This window comes from Pleurodeles waltl, chromosome 1_2 (assembly GCF_031143425.1).
Source record: "Pleurodeles waltl isolate 20211129_DDA chromosome 1_2, aPleWal1.hap1.20221129, whole genome shotgun sequence".
In the NCBI taxonomy this organism is placed as follows: domain Eukaryota; kingdom Metazoa; phylum Chordata; class Amphibia; order Caudata; family Salamandridae; genus Pleurodeles; species Pleurodeles waltl.
Window position 1 is genome coordinate 1,220,034,830 of NC_090437.1, and position 18,046 is coordinate 1,220,052,875.

The following is an 18,046-nucleotide window of genomic DNA, read 5'->3' on the forward strand; positions in this document are numbered from 1 at the left end:
TCCACCCAACCCTATCCAACTCCATGTTAATTTACTCCAATCTACCCCAATCCAAACTACCCCAATCCACTGCGCTCCACTCTTCCCCAATCCACTCCACTCCAATCTACCCCAATTTACCCTATTCCACTCTACCCCAGTCTACCTCACTCCAGTCTACCCTACTCCACCCCACACCACTAACTTTATGCCATGTTGAACAGCAGCCACACTGGTGTACAACGTGGCCAAAACACTATCGCATAGGTGAGACCTATCGGCTTTGCCAATGCTTGTTACAGGACGAAGAGTAAAAATTAGGAGGAAAAGGCAGCACTGGTGAGTTTCAGGCCATGAAAAAAACGACTGCACAAAACTGATGACCAATGTGTGTGTTGCTTGATGAGGAAGCCTCAAGAACGTAATGCCTCCGGAAGCTTTGTAGCGTCACACATTTCAGTCCTCGAATTATCTTTGCCAGTGGATTATTCACAATGGCTTATGCCGCCATAGGTAGACAACAGATTGATTGATAGCTCGTCAGGGGTCTCCAAAAGATAAAATCTTGTTCTGTCAGTTTAAGCATAAACTGTGCCAGACAAAGGCTGAGAAGCATTTCCTCAGCAACGTTAGATTGTTGCCACAGAAAAAAAAGAAGTTATGGGATAAAACTTTGCTCAGGTGAAACACAGACAACACCTTGGGAATGGAAGTGGAGTGAGTCGTCAACACCATACTGTGCAGATGAACATAGTGTAGTATTATTTAGACTGAGGACCTGAAACTAGCTAAAGTGTATGGCAGAAGTTATAGCAACCAGGAAAGATGTTTCCTGAGAGAGGCGCCTCATTTTGAAGAAGGCTATGAAGAGTTTCTGCGCTTGTCTGGCTAAGACCAGATTCGAATTTCAATTTCACTTAGGTCTGCCAGATGGTGTGCGACAAACTTGTTGGAGAAGGATTCCATAGGCTGACTCCCACAGATGCCAATGGGCTCTCAGTAAGCCTTACCGGTATTCATGGTTCGATAAAATGTCTACAAAAGACATGACATCGTCTGCCCAAAAGGAGGCAGCCCCCCTTCTTTTGATGTTCTCTGGCAAAGTCAAACAGCAGAACCTTACCTATTTGCTCTTTGCTCTAAGGCAATGGTTCCCAACCTTTTGACTATATCAATACTGGAAGCCGGGGACCCCACTGAATTATTGTTGGAATCTGGGGAACCCCACTGAGTCGTTACTGAAAGCTGGTGACCTAATCTGTTAAAAATAATACATTTTCTAAGCAGTCGCGGACCCCCAGGGGTCCCCGGACAAAAGGTTGGGACCCACTGATCTAAGGCATTACCTCTTGGAAGATGGTGAGGTTGGGACAAGTTTTGCTATTCTTAAAAGGAGACAGTGTTCAACTTCCTGTAGAAGTTCCTCAAGCAGGCTGACGCAGAGGAGGCCTGAAAATGGGAGATTGTGGAAGTTATATACAATAGCCATTATGCATCACAAAGGATTAATTCAAGGCGGGCAATTTGAGTCCATCTGTGACAATGGTAGGAAATCCTTCCCCTCTCCAGAGTGGAGCGACCCTCCAACAATGTAGCCAGGTCTTCTTAACCTCTGCCACAGCAGGAAGGACAGGTTTGGTTTTTGCCTGAGAGTGGCTTGAGTGGCTCTCTCTGGACCAAGAGGCCAAGCTTTAGGAGGAGGAATCTGGAGAAAACATGAAATGAAAGTATGTACTGACCTTAAATAAAGGTAAAGCATTTGCTGGCTAGAAACAGGATTGTGAATCCATCAAGTACTGCTTGGACAGTGGTTGGCCACGGCCCAAGGTTTGGCCCACAACAATGTCTTTTTATTACTGCTGTAGGGCATGGTCTGGCGGCTGTTTCAAAGAGATTATTCACACTGAGAAAGGCGCAGATTTTTTTCCTGGGCATCAGATGCAGACACTTCCGCAAGCTAGACTGCAAATGGAGAAAGTGGTATCAAGGTGGTTCAAGGACATTAGCCAATGTTTCTTCAGCCTCTTTCTTTGCTAAATTGAATATGAACTTAGCTTGATCATATTACTGGAGAACATAGATACAAGGACTGAATATGTACCTGTAGTCCTTTGCTCACCAAAATGTTGATGGCATCAGCCTGTCTGAGAGAAAGGTCCAAGGACTAGTAACATGCCTTGGCAAAGGACTCCAGATATTTTGTCTCTGCTAATGTGAGAGTTTGAATCTTTGTCATCTGGGAAAGCTGTAATTTCCAAAATAGACTTAGGCTGCTTTGCGGTGTCCGGTATTTGTTCTCTGGAAAGTTTGAAATAGCAAGCTCAGAGTGCAACTTCTTCTGCTGCTTGAAGATTAATGGTAACTTTGATGGAGGAGCCAAACATGCCATCACTGCACTGATGTCCTCACGCTACAGCTGTGATGCACCTATCTCAAAGGATAGCGTTCTAACCTATTAGCTAGAACTGCGTACTACTGCTTGGTTAGTGCAAACCTCCCAACAACACCTGGCAGTCAACTAGGGAGGAAGACTCAGGTAAGAGTGATTCTTTCTCTGCAGTTGATCAATAGGACTGGCTTGGTGACAGTGCTTCTTCTGATGCCATCTGTGCTTCAGAGGGAAGTGAGAATGTACAGGAGCACTCAGGGAGGCCAGTATCTTTCCCTTCAAGATGTCTCCTTTGTTGGCATACGTTAAATTTCTGAGAATACTCTCTCCATTTCATCTTTAAAGAAGAGAACAAATGTCCTTTTGGGATTCATGAGGAATTATCTACTCCATCAATCAGTTCATATGAAAGCAAGCATCTACTGGACAACTCTGACAAGTCATCTAAATTAGTATCTCTGTCTAATGTTGGCTGCTTTTTATTATATGGGAGCCCACTATCTTACTGGGCTACTCTGAACTAAGTTCAAAGCTCTTGACTCATTATGTGATCAGTTAGCTTCCATTTTGAGAGATGGCTAGTCCCAAATACTCAAAGGCACTATATCATTCTTTGAGTTTATTATAGTGCATCACTGTTTGGCTGTGTACTTTTGCTTACTTTTTTTGCTACAGAGAATCCAGTCATATGTTGGGGGTATTATGAACGTACTTACACATTGATAACTCTATATTCCATACTGAGGGATGGATGGTATCAAACACTGGGCTCTTCTTTCAGTTCTTTCTTGTGCGTGTCTGTGAATGACTTTTGCTTTAACTTAGATATTCCTGGTTCACTCTTTATTGATTCAATAAAATATGAATCATAAAAACAGCATGGCTTCAGCAACATTGCATGCAGAAGAAAACATACAAACTAAAGGCCAACTGTGCAACACTCATTCAAGTGATCAATTGCCGCTGTTTGTCTTGTTATCTCTAAATCAAGGACTAATATGCAGGATAATGAAAATGTCACTTACCCAGTGTACATCTGTTCGTGGCATCAGTCGCTGGAGATTCACATGTTCTGCATAGCTCGCCATCTGGTGTTGGGTCGGAGTGTTACAAGTTGTTTTTCTTCGAAGAAGTCTTTCGAGTCACAGGGCCGAGTGACTCCTCCTTCTGTCTCCATTGCGCATGGGCGTCGACTCCATCTTCGATTGTTTTCCCCGCAGAGGGTGAGGTAGGAGTTGTGTTGTAGTAATAGTGCCCATGCAATGGAGTGACTAAGTATGTACCTATTTAAGGTTAAAATAATATATATACAAATGTACAAAGTTGAAGCTAACTTCCGAACTGCTACAGGCTCCCGGGGAGGCGGGTGGGCACATGTGAATCTCCAGCGACTGATGCCACGAACAGATGTACACTGGGTAAGTGACATTTTCAGTTCGATGGCATCTGTCGCTGTAGATACACATGTTCTGCATAGACTAGTAAGCAGTTATCTCCCCAAAAGCGGTGGCTCAGCCTGTAGGAGTGGAAGTGGTTTGAAATAATGTTCTTAACACGGCTTGACCTACTGTGGCTTGCTGTGCGGATAGCACGTCTACACAGTAGTGCTTGGTGAACGTGTGTGGCGTAGACCATGTGGCTGCCTTACATATTTCTTGCATTGGGATGTTTCCTAGAAAGGCCATGGTAGCACCTTTTTTTCTGGTTGAGTGTGCCCTTGGCGTAATGGGCAGTTGTCGTTTTGCTTTAAGGTAGCAGATTTGGATGCATTTAACTATCCATCTGGCTATACCTTGTTTTGATATTGGGTTTCCTGCATGGGGTTTTTGGAATGCAATAAATAGTTGTTTAGTCTTTCTGATGTCTTTTGTCCTGTCAATGTAGTACATTAATGCTCTTTTGACATCTAATGTATGTAGTGCCCTCTCAGCTACGGAATCTGGCTGTGGGAAGAACACTGGTAGTTCCACTGTTTGATTTAGGTGGAACGGTGAAATAACCTTTGGTAAAAATTTAGGATTAGTCCTTAGGACGACTTTATTTTTGTGTAGTTGTATAAAAGGTTCTTGTATTGTAAACGCCTGAATTTCGCTTACTCTTCTTAGAGATGTAATGGCGACGAGAAATGCAACCTTCCAGGTTAGGAACTGTATTTCGCAAGAGTGCATGGGTTCAAAAGGTGGACCCATGAGTCTTGTTAAGACAACATTTAAGTTCCATGAAGGAACAGGTGGTGTTCTTGGTGGTATAATTCTTTTAAGGCCTTCCATGAATGCTTTAATGACTGGTATCCTATATAGGGAAGTTGAATAGGTAATCTGCAGGTATGCAGATATTGCTGCAAGGTGTATTTTAATGGAAGAGAAGGCTAGGTGAGATTTTTGTAAGTGAAGCAAGTAACCCACTACATCCTTTGGAGTAGCGTGTAAAGGTTGGATCTGATTATGATGGCAGTAGCAAACAAACCTCTTCCATTTACTTGCATAGCAGTGCCTAGTGGACGGCCTTCTGGCTTGCTTTATGACTTCCATACATTCTTGGGTAAGTTGTAAGTGTCCGAATTCTAGGATTTCAGGAGCCAGATTGCTAGATTCAGCGATGCTGGATCTGGATGTCTGATCTGTCGGTTGTGTTGTGTTAACAGATCCGGCCTGTTGGGCAATTTGATGTGGGGTACTACTGATAGGTCTAGCAGTGTTGTGTACCAGGGTTGCCTTGCCCAAGTTGGTGCTATTAAAATGAGTTTGAGTTTGTTTTGACTCAATTTGTTTACCAGATAAGGAAGGAGAGGGAGAGGAGGAAAAGCGTAGGCAAATATCCCTGACCAGTTCATCCATAGGGCATTGCCTTGGGACTGCCTGTGTGGGTATCTGGATGCGAAGTTTTGGCATTTTGCGTTCTCTTTTGTTGCAAACAAATCTATTTGAGGTGTTCCCCAGAGTCTGAAGTAAGTGTTTAGAATTTGTTTAGATAATACGTTGTTGTCATGTTGTCTGTCTTGACAAGAATGTATTTGTGAGTTATAATTGGTTGGAAAGCCCTTAATGCTTGAAAAACTGCTAGCATTTCTAGGTGATTTATATGCAGTTTTGTTTGATGTACGTTCCATTGTCCTTGTATGCTGTGTTGATCGAGGTGTGCTCCCCACCCTGTCATGGAAGCATCTGTTGTTATTACGTATTGTGGCACTGGGTCTTGGAAAGGCCGCCCTTTGTTTAAATTTATACTGTTCCACCATAGAAGCGAGAGGTAAGTTTGGCGGTCTATCAACACCAGATCTAGAAGGTGACCCTGTGCTTGTGACCATTGTGATGCTAGGCACTGTTGCAAGGGCCTCATGTGCAGTCTTGCGTTTGGGACAATGGCTATGCATGAGGACATCATGCCTAGGAGTTGTAATATCATCTTTGGTTGTATTGTTTGTGTTGGATACATGCGTTGTATGATCTTGTTGAAATTCTGTATTCTTTGTGGGCTTGGAGTGGCTACTCCTTTTGTTGTGTCTATTATGGCTCCCAGGTATTGTTGTACTTTGCACGGCAAAATGTTGGATTTTGCAAAGTTGACGGTGAAGCCTAGCTTGTAGAGGGTTTGTATGAATTGATTTGTGTGGTGTAAGCACTTTGTTAGTGAATTGGTTTTGATTAGCCAGTCGTCTAGATACGGGAATACATGTATTTGCTGCCTTCTGATGTGTGCAGCCACTACTGCTAGACATTTTGTAAAGACTCTTGGTGCGGTTGTTAAACCAAAAGGCAATACTTTGAATTGGTAATGTATTCCTTTGAATACGAACCGTAGGTACTTTCTGTGCGATGGATGTATTAGTATATGGAAATACGCATCTTTGAGGTCTAAGGTTGTCATGTAGTCCTGTAGTTTTAGCAATGGTAACACTTCTTGTAGCGTGACCATGTGAAAGTGGTCTGATTTGATGTAGGTGTTTAGTATTCTGAGGTCTAGGATTGGTCTCAGTGTTTTGTCCTTTTTTGGTATTAAGAAGTACAGGGAATAGACTCCTGTGTTTGTTTGTGCGTTTGGTACTAATTCGATTGCATTCTTTTGCAATAGTGCTTGAACTTCTATTTCCAGAAGTTCTGAATGTTGTTTTGATAATTTCTGTGCTTTTGGTGGTATGTTTGGAGGGAATTTTAGGAATTCTATGCAATAACCATGTTGGATAATTGCTAAGACCCAAGTGTCTGTAGTTATTTCCTCCCATGCTTTGTAATAATGACCTATTCTTCCCCCCACTGGTGTTGTGTGGAGGGGGTGAGTGACATCTGAGTCACTGCTTGGTTGTAGGGGTTTTGGGGCTTTGAAATTTTCCTCTATTCCTAGGGAATTGCCCTCTTCTGTATTGGCCCCGAAAACCTCCCCTGTACTGTCCCTGGTAGCTGGACGGTGTTGCTTGCGAGGTGCTGGCTTGTGTGGCCTGACCCCGAAACCCCCCTCTAAAGGGTGTCTTGCGGAAGGTGCTATAGGTTCCTCTGCTCTGCGGGGAGTAGAGTGCGCCCATGGCTTTAGCAGTGTCAGTGTCTTTCTTTAGTTTTTCGATTGCCGTGTCCACTTCTGGTCCGAACAGTTGTTTTTCGTTGAATGGCATATTGAGCACTGCCTGCTGTATCTCTGGTTTGAACCCAGACGTTCTCAGCCATGCGTGCCTTCTAATGGTCACAGATGTATTAATTGTTCTTGCAGCTGTGTCTGCTGCGTCCATTGAGGAACGTATCTGGTTATTTGATATGTTCTGTCCTTCCTCAACCACCTGCTTTGCCCTCTTTTGTAGGTCTTTGGGTAGATGCTCGATGAGGTGTTGCATCTCATCCCAATGGGCTCTGTCATAGCGCGCAAGTAGTGCTTGAGAGTTAGCGATGCGCCACTGGTTTGCAGCTTGTACTGCGACTCTTTTCACAGCTGCATCGAACTTGCGGCTCTCTTTATCTGGGGATGGTGCATCCCCAGATGTGTGGGAGTTGGCTCTTTTCCGAGCTGCTCCTACTACGACGGAATCTGGTGGCAGCTGTGTGGTGATGAAAACAGGGTCTGTAGGAGGTGCCTTATATTTCTTGTCCACCCTTGGCGTTATTGCCCTACTTTTGACCGGCTCCTTGAAGATTTCCTTTGCGTGCCGAAGCATACCTGGCAGCATAGGCAGGCTTTGGTAGGAGCTGTGGGTGGAGGAGAGGGTGTTGAATAAAAAGTCATCCTCGACTTGTTCTGAGTGGAGGTTTACGTTGTGGAATTGTGCTGCTCTAGCCACCACTTGAGAATATGCTGTGCTGTCTTCTGGTGGTGAGGGCTTTGATGGATATGCCTCCGGACTGTTGTCCGACACTGGGGCGTCATATAAGTCCCAAACGTCTTGATCCTGGTCACCTTGGCTCATGGTGGTGTGAGCCGGGGAATGTGACGGAGTTTGTGCTGGTGAGACGTTAATTACAGGTGGAGGAGAGGGTGGCGGAGTCACCTTTTTCACCATTTTTGTTTGTGGCGCCTGGTCTGTTTGAAACTCCAGACTCCTCTTTCTCCTAAAAGGGGGAAGGGTGCTTATTTTTCCTGTTCCCTGCTGTATGAAAATACGTTTTTGCGTGTGGTCCACTTCGGTGGATTGCAGCTCTTCCTCAAACCTATGCTTTCGCATCTGAGAGGACAGTGATTGCTCCTCTGTATAAGAGCCTGGACCTGGGTCGGTTACGGGTTGTTTCGGCACCAAAACCCTGTTTGTATCTTTTTTTGGCTCCGAGGTGGCTTTTTTCTTTTTTGGAGTCGAAACCTCTCGGCGTCGATCCTCGTCGGTGCCGCTGTCTCGGCGTCGAGCCGTTTCCACACCGCTATCTCGGTGTCGTTGCTTGTCTCCAGCACTTTCTCGATCCCGAGAAGGCTGTGTGCCAGTGTCTCGACCGGAGTCGGACGATCTCGGCACTGTTTGGGCCTTTTTCGGTGCCGATGGTCGGTCACCGAATTTATGGGTGGAGCCATGGCCTGGTGGCAGTGGTGTCCCCTGGGCCTTGTCACTTTTCTAAAGTGTTGTTTTCGACGTCTTACTCACGGTTCTTTGATCGTCGAATTCTTCGGAGTCCGATTCGTGGATCAAAAAGGTTTCTTCTTCCTCGAACTCTCGGTGCGCTGTCGGCGTGGACGCCATCTGAAGTCTCCTGGCTCGACGGTCACGGAGTGTCTTTCGGGACCGGAACGCGCGACAGGCCTCGCAAGTCTCTTCACTGTGCTCAGGTGACAGGCACAGGTTACAGACCAAATGTTGGTCTGTATACGGGTATTTGTTGTGGCATTTGGGACAAAAACGGAACAGGGTCCGTTCCATCGGCGTTGTTCTACACGCGGTCGGGCTGACCAGGCCCCGACGGGGGATCGAAACTACCCCGAAGGGCACCGGAGCGCGTCGATCTTCGATGCGGTGTTGAATCTAACTACGCCGATCCCGAACGCAACAATACCGACGAAAATCTTCCGATATTTACTAACTTTCCGTTCTGAAACTCGGAGCGACAGGAACACGTCCGAACCCGATGGCGGAAAGAAAACAATCGAAGATGGAGTCGACGCCCATGCGCAATGGAGACAGAAGGAGGAGTCACTCGGCCCCGTGACTCGAAAGACTTCTTCGAAGAAAAACAACTTGTAACACTCCCGACCCAACACCAGATGGCGAGCTATGCAGAACATGTGTATCTACAGCGATATTTCTTATCCTTGTTAATAAAAGAAAATAACTGTCACTGTAAAGGAAACTATGCTTGTTATATTTACAAATATCACAACCAAATTCAGTATGAACAGCGTGAATACGTGAGCAATTATCTCACTAGGGGAATGAGTATTTTTTCATCTTTATTTTGGACGCAAGGATACACTGAAACTCTTCCACTATGAAGCTGATTTACATAATTTCCTAAAGTCTAGCCAGACAACAAGAAGTTAAAGTTGGAAAAGTGGAAATATTTTTTAGGCATTATCGTTTCATTGACCCTTAATTCAAGATTCTTTGGTCCACTAACGGATATAAGTAATAAATGGAGAGATTCCAAGCACACACCAATGTTATAGACAGATTTTGCTCCACATATCCCACCTAAGTGAACGTCCCCCCCTGCCCCCCCAAAAAAATAAACCTGTGGTATTTATCAAGCAAAAGTTTGGACTCAAATGCTATCTCCTCAAAGAGCCTAATTTGCCTCTAGAGGTAGCTGCCCAAGATATCTCCACCTACCTGCACCATAATCTATAATGCTGGGAGCCCAACACCCCCCACCAAAGTGCCCAGGAGCTAGTATTTACAGAAAAGAGATCTGTATTACTTAAGGCTCACAGACAATCTGGTCAAAAGGTGAATCAACCATAGGTCATTATTAGTAGGCACTTCTATTAGCTCTTCAGAGCACTGACTTCAACAGCTGGAAGCAATGGGCAAGAATTAGAAAGTGGCATAAAGTTGAATTTTGCGCTATAGATCAACACCAGTTTAGGCATTCGCTGTTTAAAGCCACAGAATCCGATCACCAGCGGTGGGGTGAGGGCTAATCCAAAAGCTAGATTTGCTAGGTTCATATACCAGTCATTCCCATATTTCTTCCGGAGACTAGACCAGCTGATTCTTAAGCTCTATACAAATCCTCAACACTTAGACACAGATTACTTTTGGTCAGAATTTTTTACCAAGTGTGGAAAAAAAAGCACTGAAAAACACAATAACAGGATCAAGAAGAAATAGTGAGCTATAGCAAGAATGACAGATCTTCTTTGTCTCTATCTGCAGCCATTACCACTACCTAATTGTACTACACTTGGTGCATTAAAGGTTTATTTTGAACCTATAAGTTGTTGGTAAATGGTTCCTATCTTGTAATTTCCCTTATCTTGACATTAGACCGCTCATCACTTGTGCGTCTTGCATTCAGCATTAACTCCTGAAGGACTAAAGCTTTGGCCTAAACCAAGCTATCAATATCCTATGGTGACTTTACTAAATCTCGGACAATGAAAAGCTCCAACCCGGTTCTACATGAGCTCTGCATTAGTGCAATACAGCTTTACTTTTCCTTCCTCCACTTTTGGGCCATTAATTTGTTCACAATAGCAATAACATTTGTAAAAAGCAGGAATGAATTCTGAGTATTTACTAATGTGAAGCCATCAAATTAATTGCAATATACAACAGATGTGTACAGAGTACAAAACTGATGACTTTCACTTCATTAGAAATGACCTGAAAAATTACAAATACTTAATTACAAACACAAGTGTTGGCCTTGGCAGGGTGTAGTTTGCAAAGGAGGGCCTTTTTTGAGGGAAGAATAGTTCTCTATCCATCCCCACACCATCTTCTTGCTGATATGGACACCTATGAGATCTGCAAATCAACTGCCATATCAACTTGAACATGCAGAAGATTTCTGTAAGAAACATTTACATGCACCACAAATTGTTTGACGGTTATCAACCAGCCTAGGAAACTGCTATTTGAATCCCTTGTGAGTAGCATGGCCATTCTTTACTTGGCCTCAAAATTAAAAAATACAATTGTACGTACTTGAGCATTTTGCCTGCAGTTGGCTGGTCTTCTCCCCAATAATACAAATCCACTCCATATGGTAAGACAGGGGCTTTTGCCCTCTCTTCTTCATGTATCCCTTCATCAGACTTGGTTTTATGCGACCCAGCTTCTACATCAGTGCTTTTGAACATGCGGCATAAATAGAGAAACAAACAGTTAATTTGGACAAAATTCACCATAAACTACTGATTCAGTATGAATTATTGTCTCCATTAATAAACGCATTAACCTACAAGAAACTCCTCAGATCCACTGAATTATGGAGAGATCACATATCCCATTATGAAGACTTTAGAATTGCTTATTGTTCCACAAACAGTATTTTAATGATAAAGCATAATATCTTACATACATGTATTTATACTTAACACACTACAAAACAGACAAGTTCATTATAAAAAAAGATGGATACGTCTGCGTCTCTGACTTACACCTACAATTGTTTGGGATTTACTATCATTTTGGGTATTCACTAAATCCCAATTCAATCCTTTTGAAAATCAAAGGTTCCCCATCATAATCCTCTTTCCCCAACAATACAATCATTAAATATTCTTTGCTCAATTCATGACATACTCTTTGCTCAATCCTTGCCCTCTACAAAAACAGGACATTTCCATTGCTGTGGATGGTGTAGTGTTCCTTTTTTACACAACCCGGGGGTTCCCAATGCTGGCACAGGAAATGCTTGTTTACTGCAATCTGAACTAAAGGAAGTCTCCTACTGTAGTCCCTTTTGTTTGCCACTTCAGTTTCAAATGTTAGCTTACTGATTGAGTGAAAATGTAGAGGATGCAATGCTGGTAATAGCCCCCACACTCTCACCCTTCCCGGTGTAAAAAACACATATATTTGAAACTGTCTATTACTAATCTCCCTCCTCCTATCCTTGACAAACAAGTTAATTACCATTGTTAAAGATATTTATGGTGGATAATCTATTTAAGAATTGATTCCTCAACTTTTGAAAGATTCCTCCAGGTGACAGACTGGATTTGGAAGTTTTCAAGATGAGCCTGCTTTTTCTCATGTTGTGATTTTTACCTTGCTTCAGTAGGTGGGAATTGTTTTTGGAGGGAACCCTTTGAAATTTATTTAAATCTACTTTTAAAACGAGATTTTTAAAAACAAAAATGTAATTTTGTATGCTGGCACTTTGCACTTTTAAAAATTCCTCTTCCTGATCAGTAGGTGTTCCTTTTAGAGAGGCCATTTTAGGCAACTGGTGCTCTAGTTGTTTTGGGGCTTGGGGCTTGGTTACTTAAGGGCTCTCACAGCCACTTTAAAAAAATCATTTAATGACACTTCTATGATTTGCAATGTTACTCTTTCTTCTACCAATATGAAAGGGTCTCTAACATGCCGGAATTTTAGAGTTGCACTTAGCACCCCCTATGGACACCCTAGCATTTTAATGAAAACCTCTGAAGAAAAGTCTTTCCTCTGTGGCTTAATTAAGGCTTGCTCCCTGAGCAAGCATGCTCAAGATATTCATGATATACTTGTTGATCTTCAATTGGATCTTCTTTTTATTACTGAATCATTGCTCAAGGAGTGGTGTAGCCCTTGTATTGTTCATGCATTGCCCTCGGACTACATTATTGTCAGGAACAACAGAATTGAGGCCCCACGGTGGAGGGCGATGGGGTGTTGGCCAGGCTATTATTCATAGGAACACCTTCCAATGCACAACCTTTGACTTAGGCCCCCTGGAAGGAGCAGAAAGTTTGGGATTTAGCCCCACATACCCCTGTCTTTCGCTTGCGGGTTTATTGAGAACTTCACCATCCTGGGAGACTAACTTTCATCTGGAATGTAATAATGACAGAGGTAATTCAATTTACCGACACCTTAAATATTCTGGGTCTTCAGCAATTGGTACTATCAGCTTCTCATTCTGCACTTGATGGAATCTGTTCAAATAACTACACCCTGATAGTTAAAGAACCAATCTGGCAGGCTTGGTCCAACCATTTACTGATTCCGTTCAGTATGCCCCTTCAAACAGTCAATCGATCTCTCACCCGTCCATTGTCTAACATCCAATTGACAAGGAAATGGAGTATATTGCTAACCAATCCCAAGCTGTTCAAAGAGTTATCCGCCTCCACTCCCACTCTGTCGGGTAATGTAGAAGAGGATGTCTTAACTTTTAAAAATTGGATTAGCCAAGCCAATGATGAACTAGCCCCAGAAACTTCTTTAAGGCAGAAACCAAATTCACAGCCCTCTGCCCCTTGGTATTCTCAAGCCTTAGCTGAGCAACATCTTCGCTGCAAGCAGCCGGAGTGAAAATGAAGGAAAACATACAACCCTGAAAAGCTACAGCAGTTCAGAAGGGCCTTAAAAAATTTTCATGGCCAGATCAAGGTAGAGAAAAGGGATTATTTCTCTAAACAGATTGAGGAAGCTAAGTTTGATCATAAAATGAGCTTTACAATTGCTAAGTCGTTCCTACAACCTAAAGCATTGAATAGAGGAATTCCCCCTTCACAAATTTTATATCAAATTTCCTCGTTCTTTGAGGGAAAAATTAAAAACATTCAAAGTGAATTCAGTTCCAGTTTTAATAAAAACTGATTCAGAGGAGCTGATTTCTTCGACCTAGGCTTCTCTGTTAACAAATAAAAAAAATTAGTCTGGCTCAGTCTTGTCAAGCAGTTTTGTACTGCAAATCGGGTTCTCCCTTAGATCCCTGCCCAGTTTTAATCCTTCAGGAAGTTCGTAGATATCATTAATCCGGTAATCAATGAGAATATGAATAGTTCCCTATCCCCAGCGAAGGTTCCAGTAGACTGGAAATCTGCAGTTGTTAAACCTCTGCAGAAAAAAACAGGTAGTAGACCCCCTCCACCCTCTCAAGCCTGCGTCCCATTTCTTTACTTTCCGACTAAAGCAAAATTATTGAAAAACTTGTAAATAGTCAATTGACAGTGTTTCTGGAAGAGACTAACATCCTCCACCCTTGTCAGTCTGGCTTTCGTCCCAGACACTCTACGGAATCAGCTCTGCAGATACTCTAAAATGGAATACCGAAAAGACCGATCATGCTACTTGGGAAGGACAGTTCCCTTGATCCTCAACCATGGTGGTTAATTTCTGCTCCTCCACCTTCGGCCATGGTTGAATTTGTAAAAAATAAAAAAAATAAAAAATACAAATAGGAATACATTTTGATGCCCCCTTGGCTTGCTGTGGTATGAAGGTGCTTCAATTTAATGAAATCTTTGAAAAACTTTTTTTTTACCTTCCTCTATCAGCAAGAAAGACTTTGGCAGCTGCAATTATAACATCAAAACTTGATTATTGCCACAGCCTGTGTGCTGGGTACACTAAACAAACCATCCAGAAATTGCAGGTGGCCCAACACACTGTGGTCAGGCTTGTGTTGAAACGACCTTGACGTGCATGATCTTCAGCTGCTATTAAAGCCCTCCATTGACTGTCTGTTCACAAGAGGGTCTTCTTTAAAAATGTTGCTGTTTACATTTAGAGATTATAGAACGGAAGGTCCAAAATACCCAAATACGATATTTACTCATTATGTCACTAATCTTACCTTAAGATCTTCATTGTCTAATCTTCTTAAACCTCCTCTGTTCAGACTCAAAACCAGAGGAGGAAAATATTTTGCTGTTATAGGCTCCAAAGCTTGGAACCACCTCCCCAAAGATTTAGTGATCCAGAAATACTCCTCAGAAAACAGCTGAAACCTGGATGTTTACCATGAACTTTGCCAATCACTTATTCAATGACGCCATTCCCTCTAGTCATGTCTTTCATAAGATATGTACTCCCCGTTTAGTGCCAGGATGCTCTCTTCGGAGTGAAAGTTGTGCTTTACAAATACCAAATTCGTTAATTCAACAATTGCTACTGCATGCTGACAGGTAGAGTCATATGACTCTGCAGCAGCTTCCCACCATCTCCAGAAGTTATAGCACAAAGCCATATGGAAAATGTCACTTACCCAGTGTACATCTGTTCGTGGCATTAGTCGCTGCAGATTCACATGCTGTGCACAGTCCGCCGTCTGGTGTTGGGCTCGGAGTGTTACAAGTTGTTTTTCTTAGAAGAAGTGTTTTCGAGTCACGAGACAGAGGGACTCCTCCCACTTCGGTTCCATTGCGCATGGGCGTCGACTCCATCTTAGATTGTTTTCCCCGCAGAGGGTGAGGTAGGAGTTGTGTATGCTAGTAATAGTGCCCATGCAATGGAATGAATACGTATGTACAAAATGAAGGTTAAAGTAATATATTTACAAATGTACAAATGTTGAAGATCTACTTCTAAACGGCTACAGGCTCCCGGGGAGGCGGGTGGGCGCATGTGAATCTGCAGCGACTAATGCCACGAACAGATGTACACTGGGTAAGTGACATTTTCCGTTCGGTGGCATGTGTAGCTGCAGATACACATGCTGTGCATAGACTAGTAAGCAGTTATCTCCCCAAAAGCGGTGGTTCAGCCTGTAGGAGTTGAAGTAGTTTGAAATAAAGTTCTTAGTACAGCTTGACCTACTGTGGCTTGTTGTGCAGATAACACATCTACACAGTAGTGCTTAGTAAATGTATGAGGCGTAGACCATGTTGCTGCCTTACATATTTCGTTCATTGGAATATTTCCTAGAAAGGCCATAGTAGCACCTTTCTTTCTGGTTGAGTGTGCCTTTGGTGTAATAGGCAGCTCTCTCTTTGCTTTAAGATAGCAGGTTTGAATGCACCTAACTATCCATCTAGCAATGCCTTGTTTTGAAATAGGATTTCCTGTATGAGGTTTTTGAAAGGCAATAAATAGTTGTTTTGTCTTTCTAATTAGTTTTGTTCTGTCAATGTAGTACATTAGTGCTCTTTTGATGTCTAATGTATGTAGTGCTCTTTCAGCTACGGAATCTGGCTGTGAAAAGAACACTGGTAATTCTACTGTTTGATTTAAGTGGAACGGTGAGACAACCTTTGGTAAGAATTTTGGATTTGTTCTTAAAACTATCTTATTTTTATGTATTTGAATAAATGGTTCTTGTATGGTAAATGCCTGAATCTCACTCACTCTTCTTAGAGATGTGATGGCAATGAGAAATGCAACTTTCCACGTTAAGTATTGCATTTCACAAGAATGCATGGGCTCGAAAGGTGGACCCATGAGTCTTGTTAAGACAATGTTGAGGTTCCATGAAGGAACAGGTGGTGTCCTTGGTGGTATAATTCTCTTTAGGCCTTCCATAAACGCTTTAATGACTGGTATTCTGAATAGTGAAGTTGAGTGAGTAATCTGCAGGTAAGCAGATATTGCGGTGAGATGTATCTTTATGGAAGAAAAAGCTAGATTTTATTTTTGCAAATGTAGTAAATATCCTACTACATCTTTTGGAGATGCGTGTAATGGTTGAATTTGATTGTTATGGCAGTAACAAACAAATCTTTTCCATTTATTTGCATAGCAGTGTCTAGTGGAAGGTCTTCTAGCTTGTTTTATGACCTCCATACATTCCTGTGTGAGGTCTAAGTGTCCGAATTCTAGGATTTCAGGAGCCAAATTGCTAGATTCAGCGATGCTGGGTTTGGATGCCTGATCTGTTGTTTGTGTTGTGTTAACAGATCTGGTCTGTTGGGTAGCTTGACATGAGGTACTACTGACAGGTCTAGTAGTGTTGTGTACCAAGGTTGTCTTGCCCATGTTGGTGCTATTAGTATGAGTTTGAGTTTGTTTTGACTCAATCTGTTTACTAGATATGGAAGGAGAGGGAGAGGGGGAAAAGCGTACGCAAATATCCCTGACCAATTCATCCATAGAGCATTGCCTTGGGATTGGTGGTGTGGGTACCTGGATGCGAAGTTTTGGCATTTTGAGTTTTCTTTTGTTGCAAATAGGTCTATTTGGGGTGTTCCCCAAATTTGAAAGTAAGTGTTCAGTATTTGGGGGTGAATTTCCCATTCGTGGATTTGTTGGTGATCCCGAGAGAGATTGTCTGCTAGCTGGTTTTGGATCCCTGGAATAAATTGTGCTATTAGGCGAATGTGGTTGTGAATCGCCCAATGCCATATTTTTTGTGTTAGGAGACACAACTGTGTCGAGTGTGTCCCCCCCTGTTTGTTTAAATAATACATTGTGGTCATGTTGTCTGTTTTGACAAGAATGTATTTGTGGGTTATCATGGGCTGAAATGCTTTCAGCGCTAGAAATACTGCTAACAGTTCTAGGTGATTTATGTGAAACTGCCTTTGATGTATGTCCCATTGTCCTTGGATGCTGTGTTGATTGAGGTGTGCTCCCCACCCTGTCATGGAAGCATCTGTTGTTATGACGTATTGTGGCACTGGGTCTTGGAAAGGCCGCCCTTTGTTTAAATTTGTACTGTTCCACCATAGAAGCGAGATGTATGTTTGGCGGTCTATCAACACCAGATCTAGAAGTTGACCCTGTGCATGTGACCATTGTGATGCTAGGCACTGTTGTAAGGGCCGCATGTGTAACCTTGCGTTTGGGACAATGGCTATGCATGAAGACATCATGCCTAGGAGTTTTAATACCATTTTTGCTTGTATCTTTTGTGTTGGATACATGGCCTGTATTACCTTGTGAAATGTTTGAACCCTTTGTGGACTTGGAGTGGCTATCCCTTCTGTTGTGTTGATTGTCGCTCCTAAGTATTGCTGTGTTTGGCACGGCAAAAGGTGTGACTTTGCATAGTTGATGGAGAAACCCAGCTTGTGAAGGGTCTGTATGACATACTTTGTATGATATGAACACTTTGTTAGCGTGTTTGTTTTGATTAACCAGTCGTCTAAGTAAGGGAACACGTGTATTTGCTGCCTCCTGATATGTGCAGCTACTACTGCTAGGCATTTTGTAAAGACTCTTGGCGCAGTTGTTATTCCGAATGGCAACACTTTGAATTGGTAATGTATTCCTTTGAATACGAACCTTAGGTATTTCCTGTGTGAAGGATGTATCGGTATATGGAAATACACATCTTTTAGGTCTAATGTTGTCATGTAGTCTTGCTGTTTGAGCAGTGGGATTACGTCTTGTAATGTGACCATGTGAAAGTGGTCTGACTTGATGTAGGTATTTAGTGTTCTGAGATCTAGTATTGGTCTCAG

At 42.7% G+C, this 18,046-nt stretch overlaps 1 protein-coding gene across 2 annotated transcripts in view; it reads right to left on the bottom strand.

Annotated features, from left to right (window-relative positions):
* Positions 1–18,046, bottom strand: part of UVSSA (UV stimulated scaffold protein A) — a 268,598-nt gene that overhangs the window by 85,076 nt on the left and 165,476 nt on the right. For both annotated transcript variants that reach the window (XM_069204021.1, XM_069204029.1), the window contains one exon: positions 10,920–11,063. In XM_069204021.1, the coding sequence (XP_069060122.1) occupies positions 10,920–11,063 (144 nt within the window). The remainder of the gene's footprint in view (positions 1–10,919; positions 11,064–18,046) is intronic.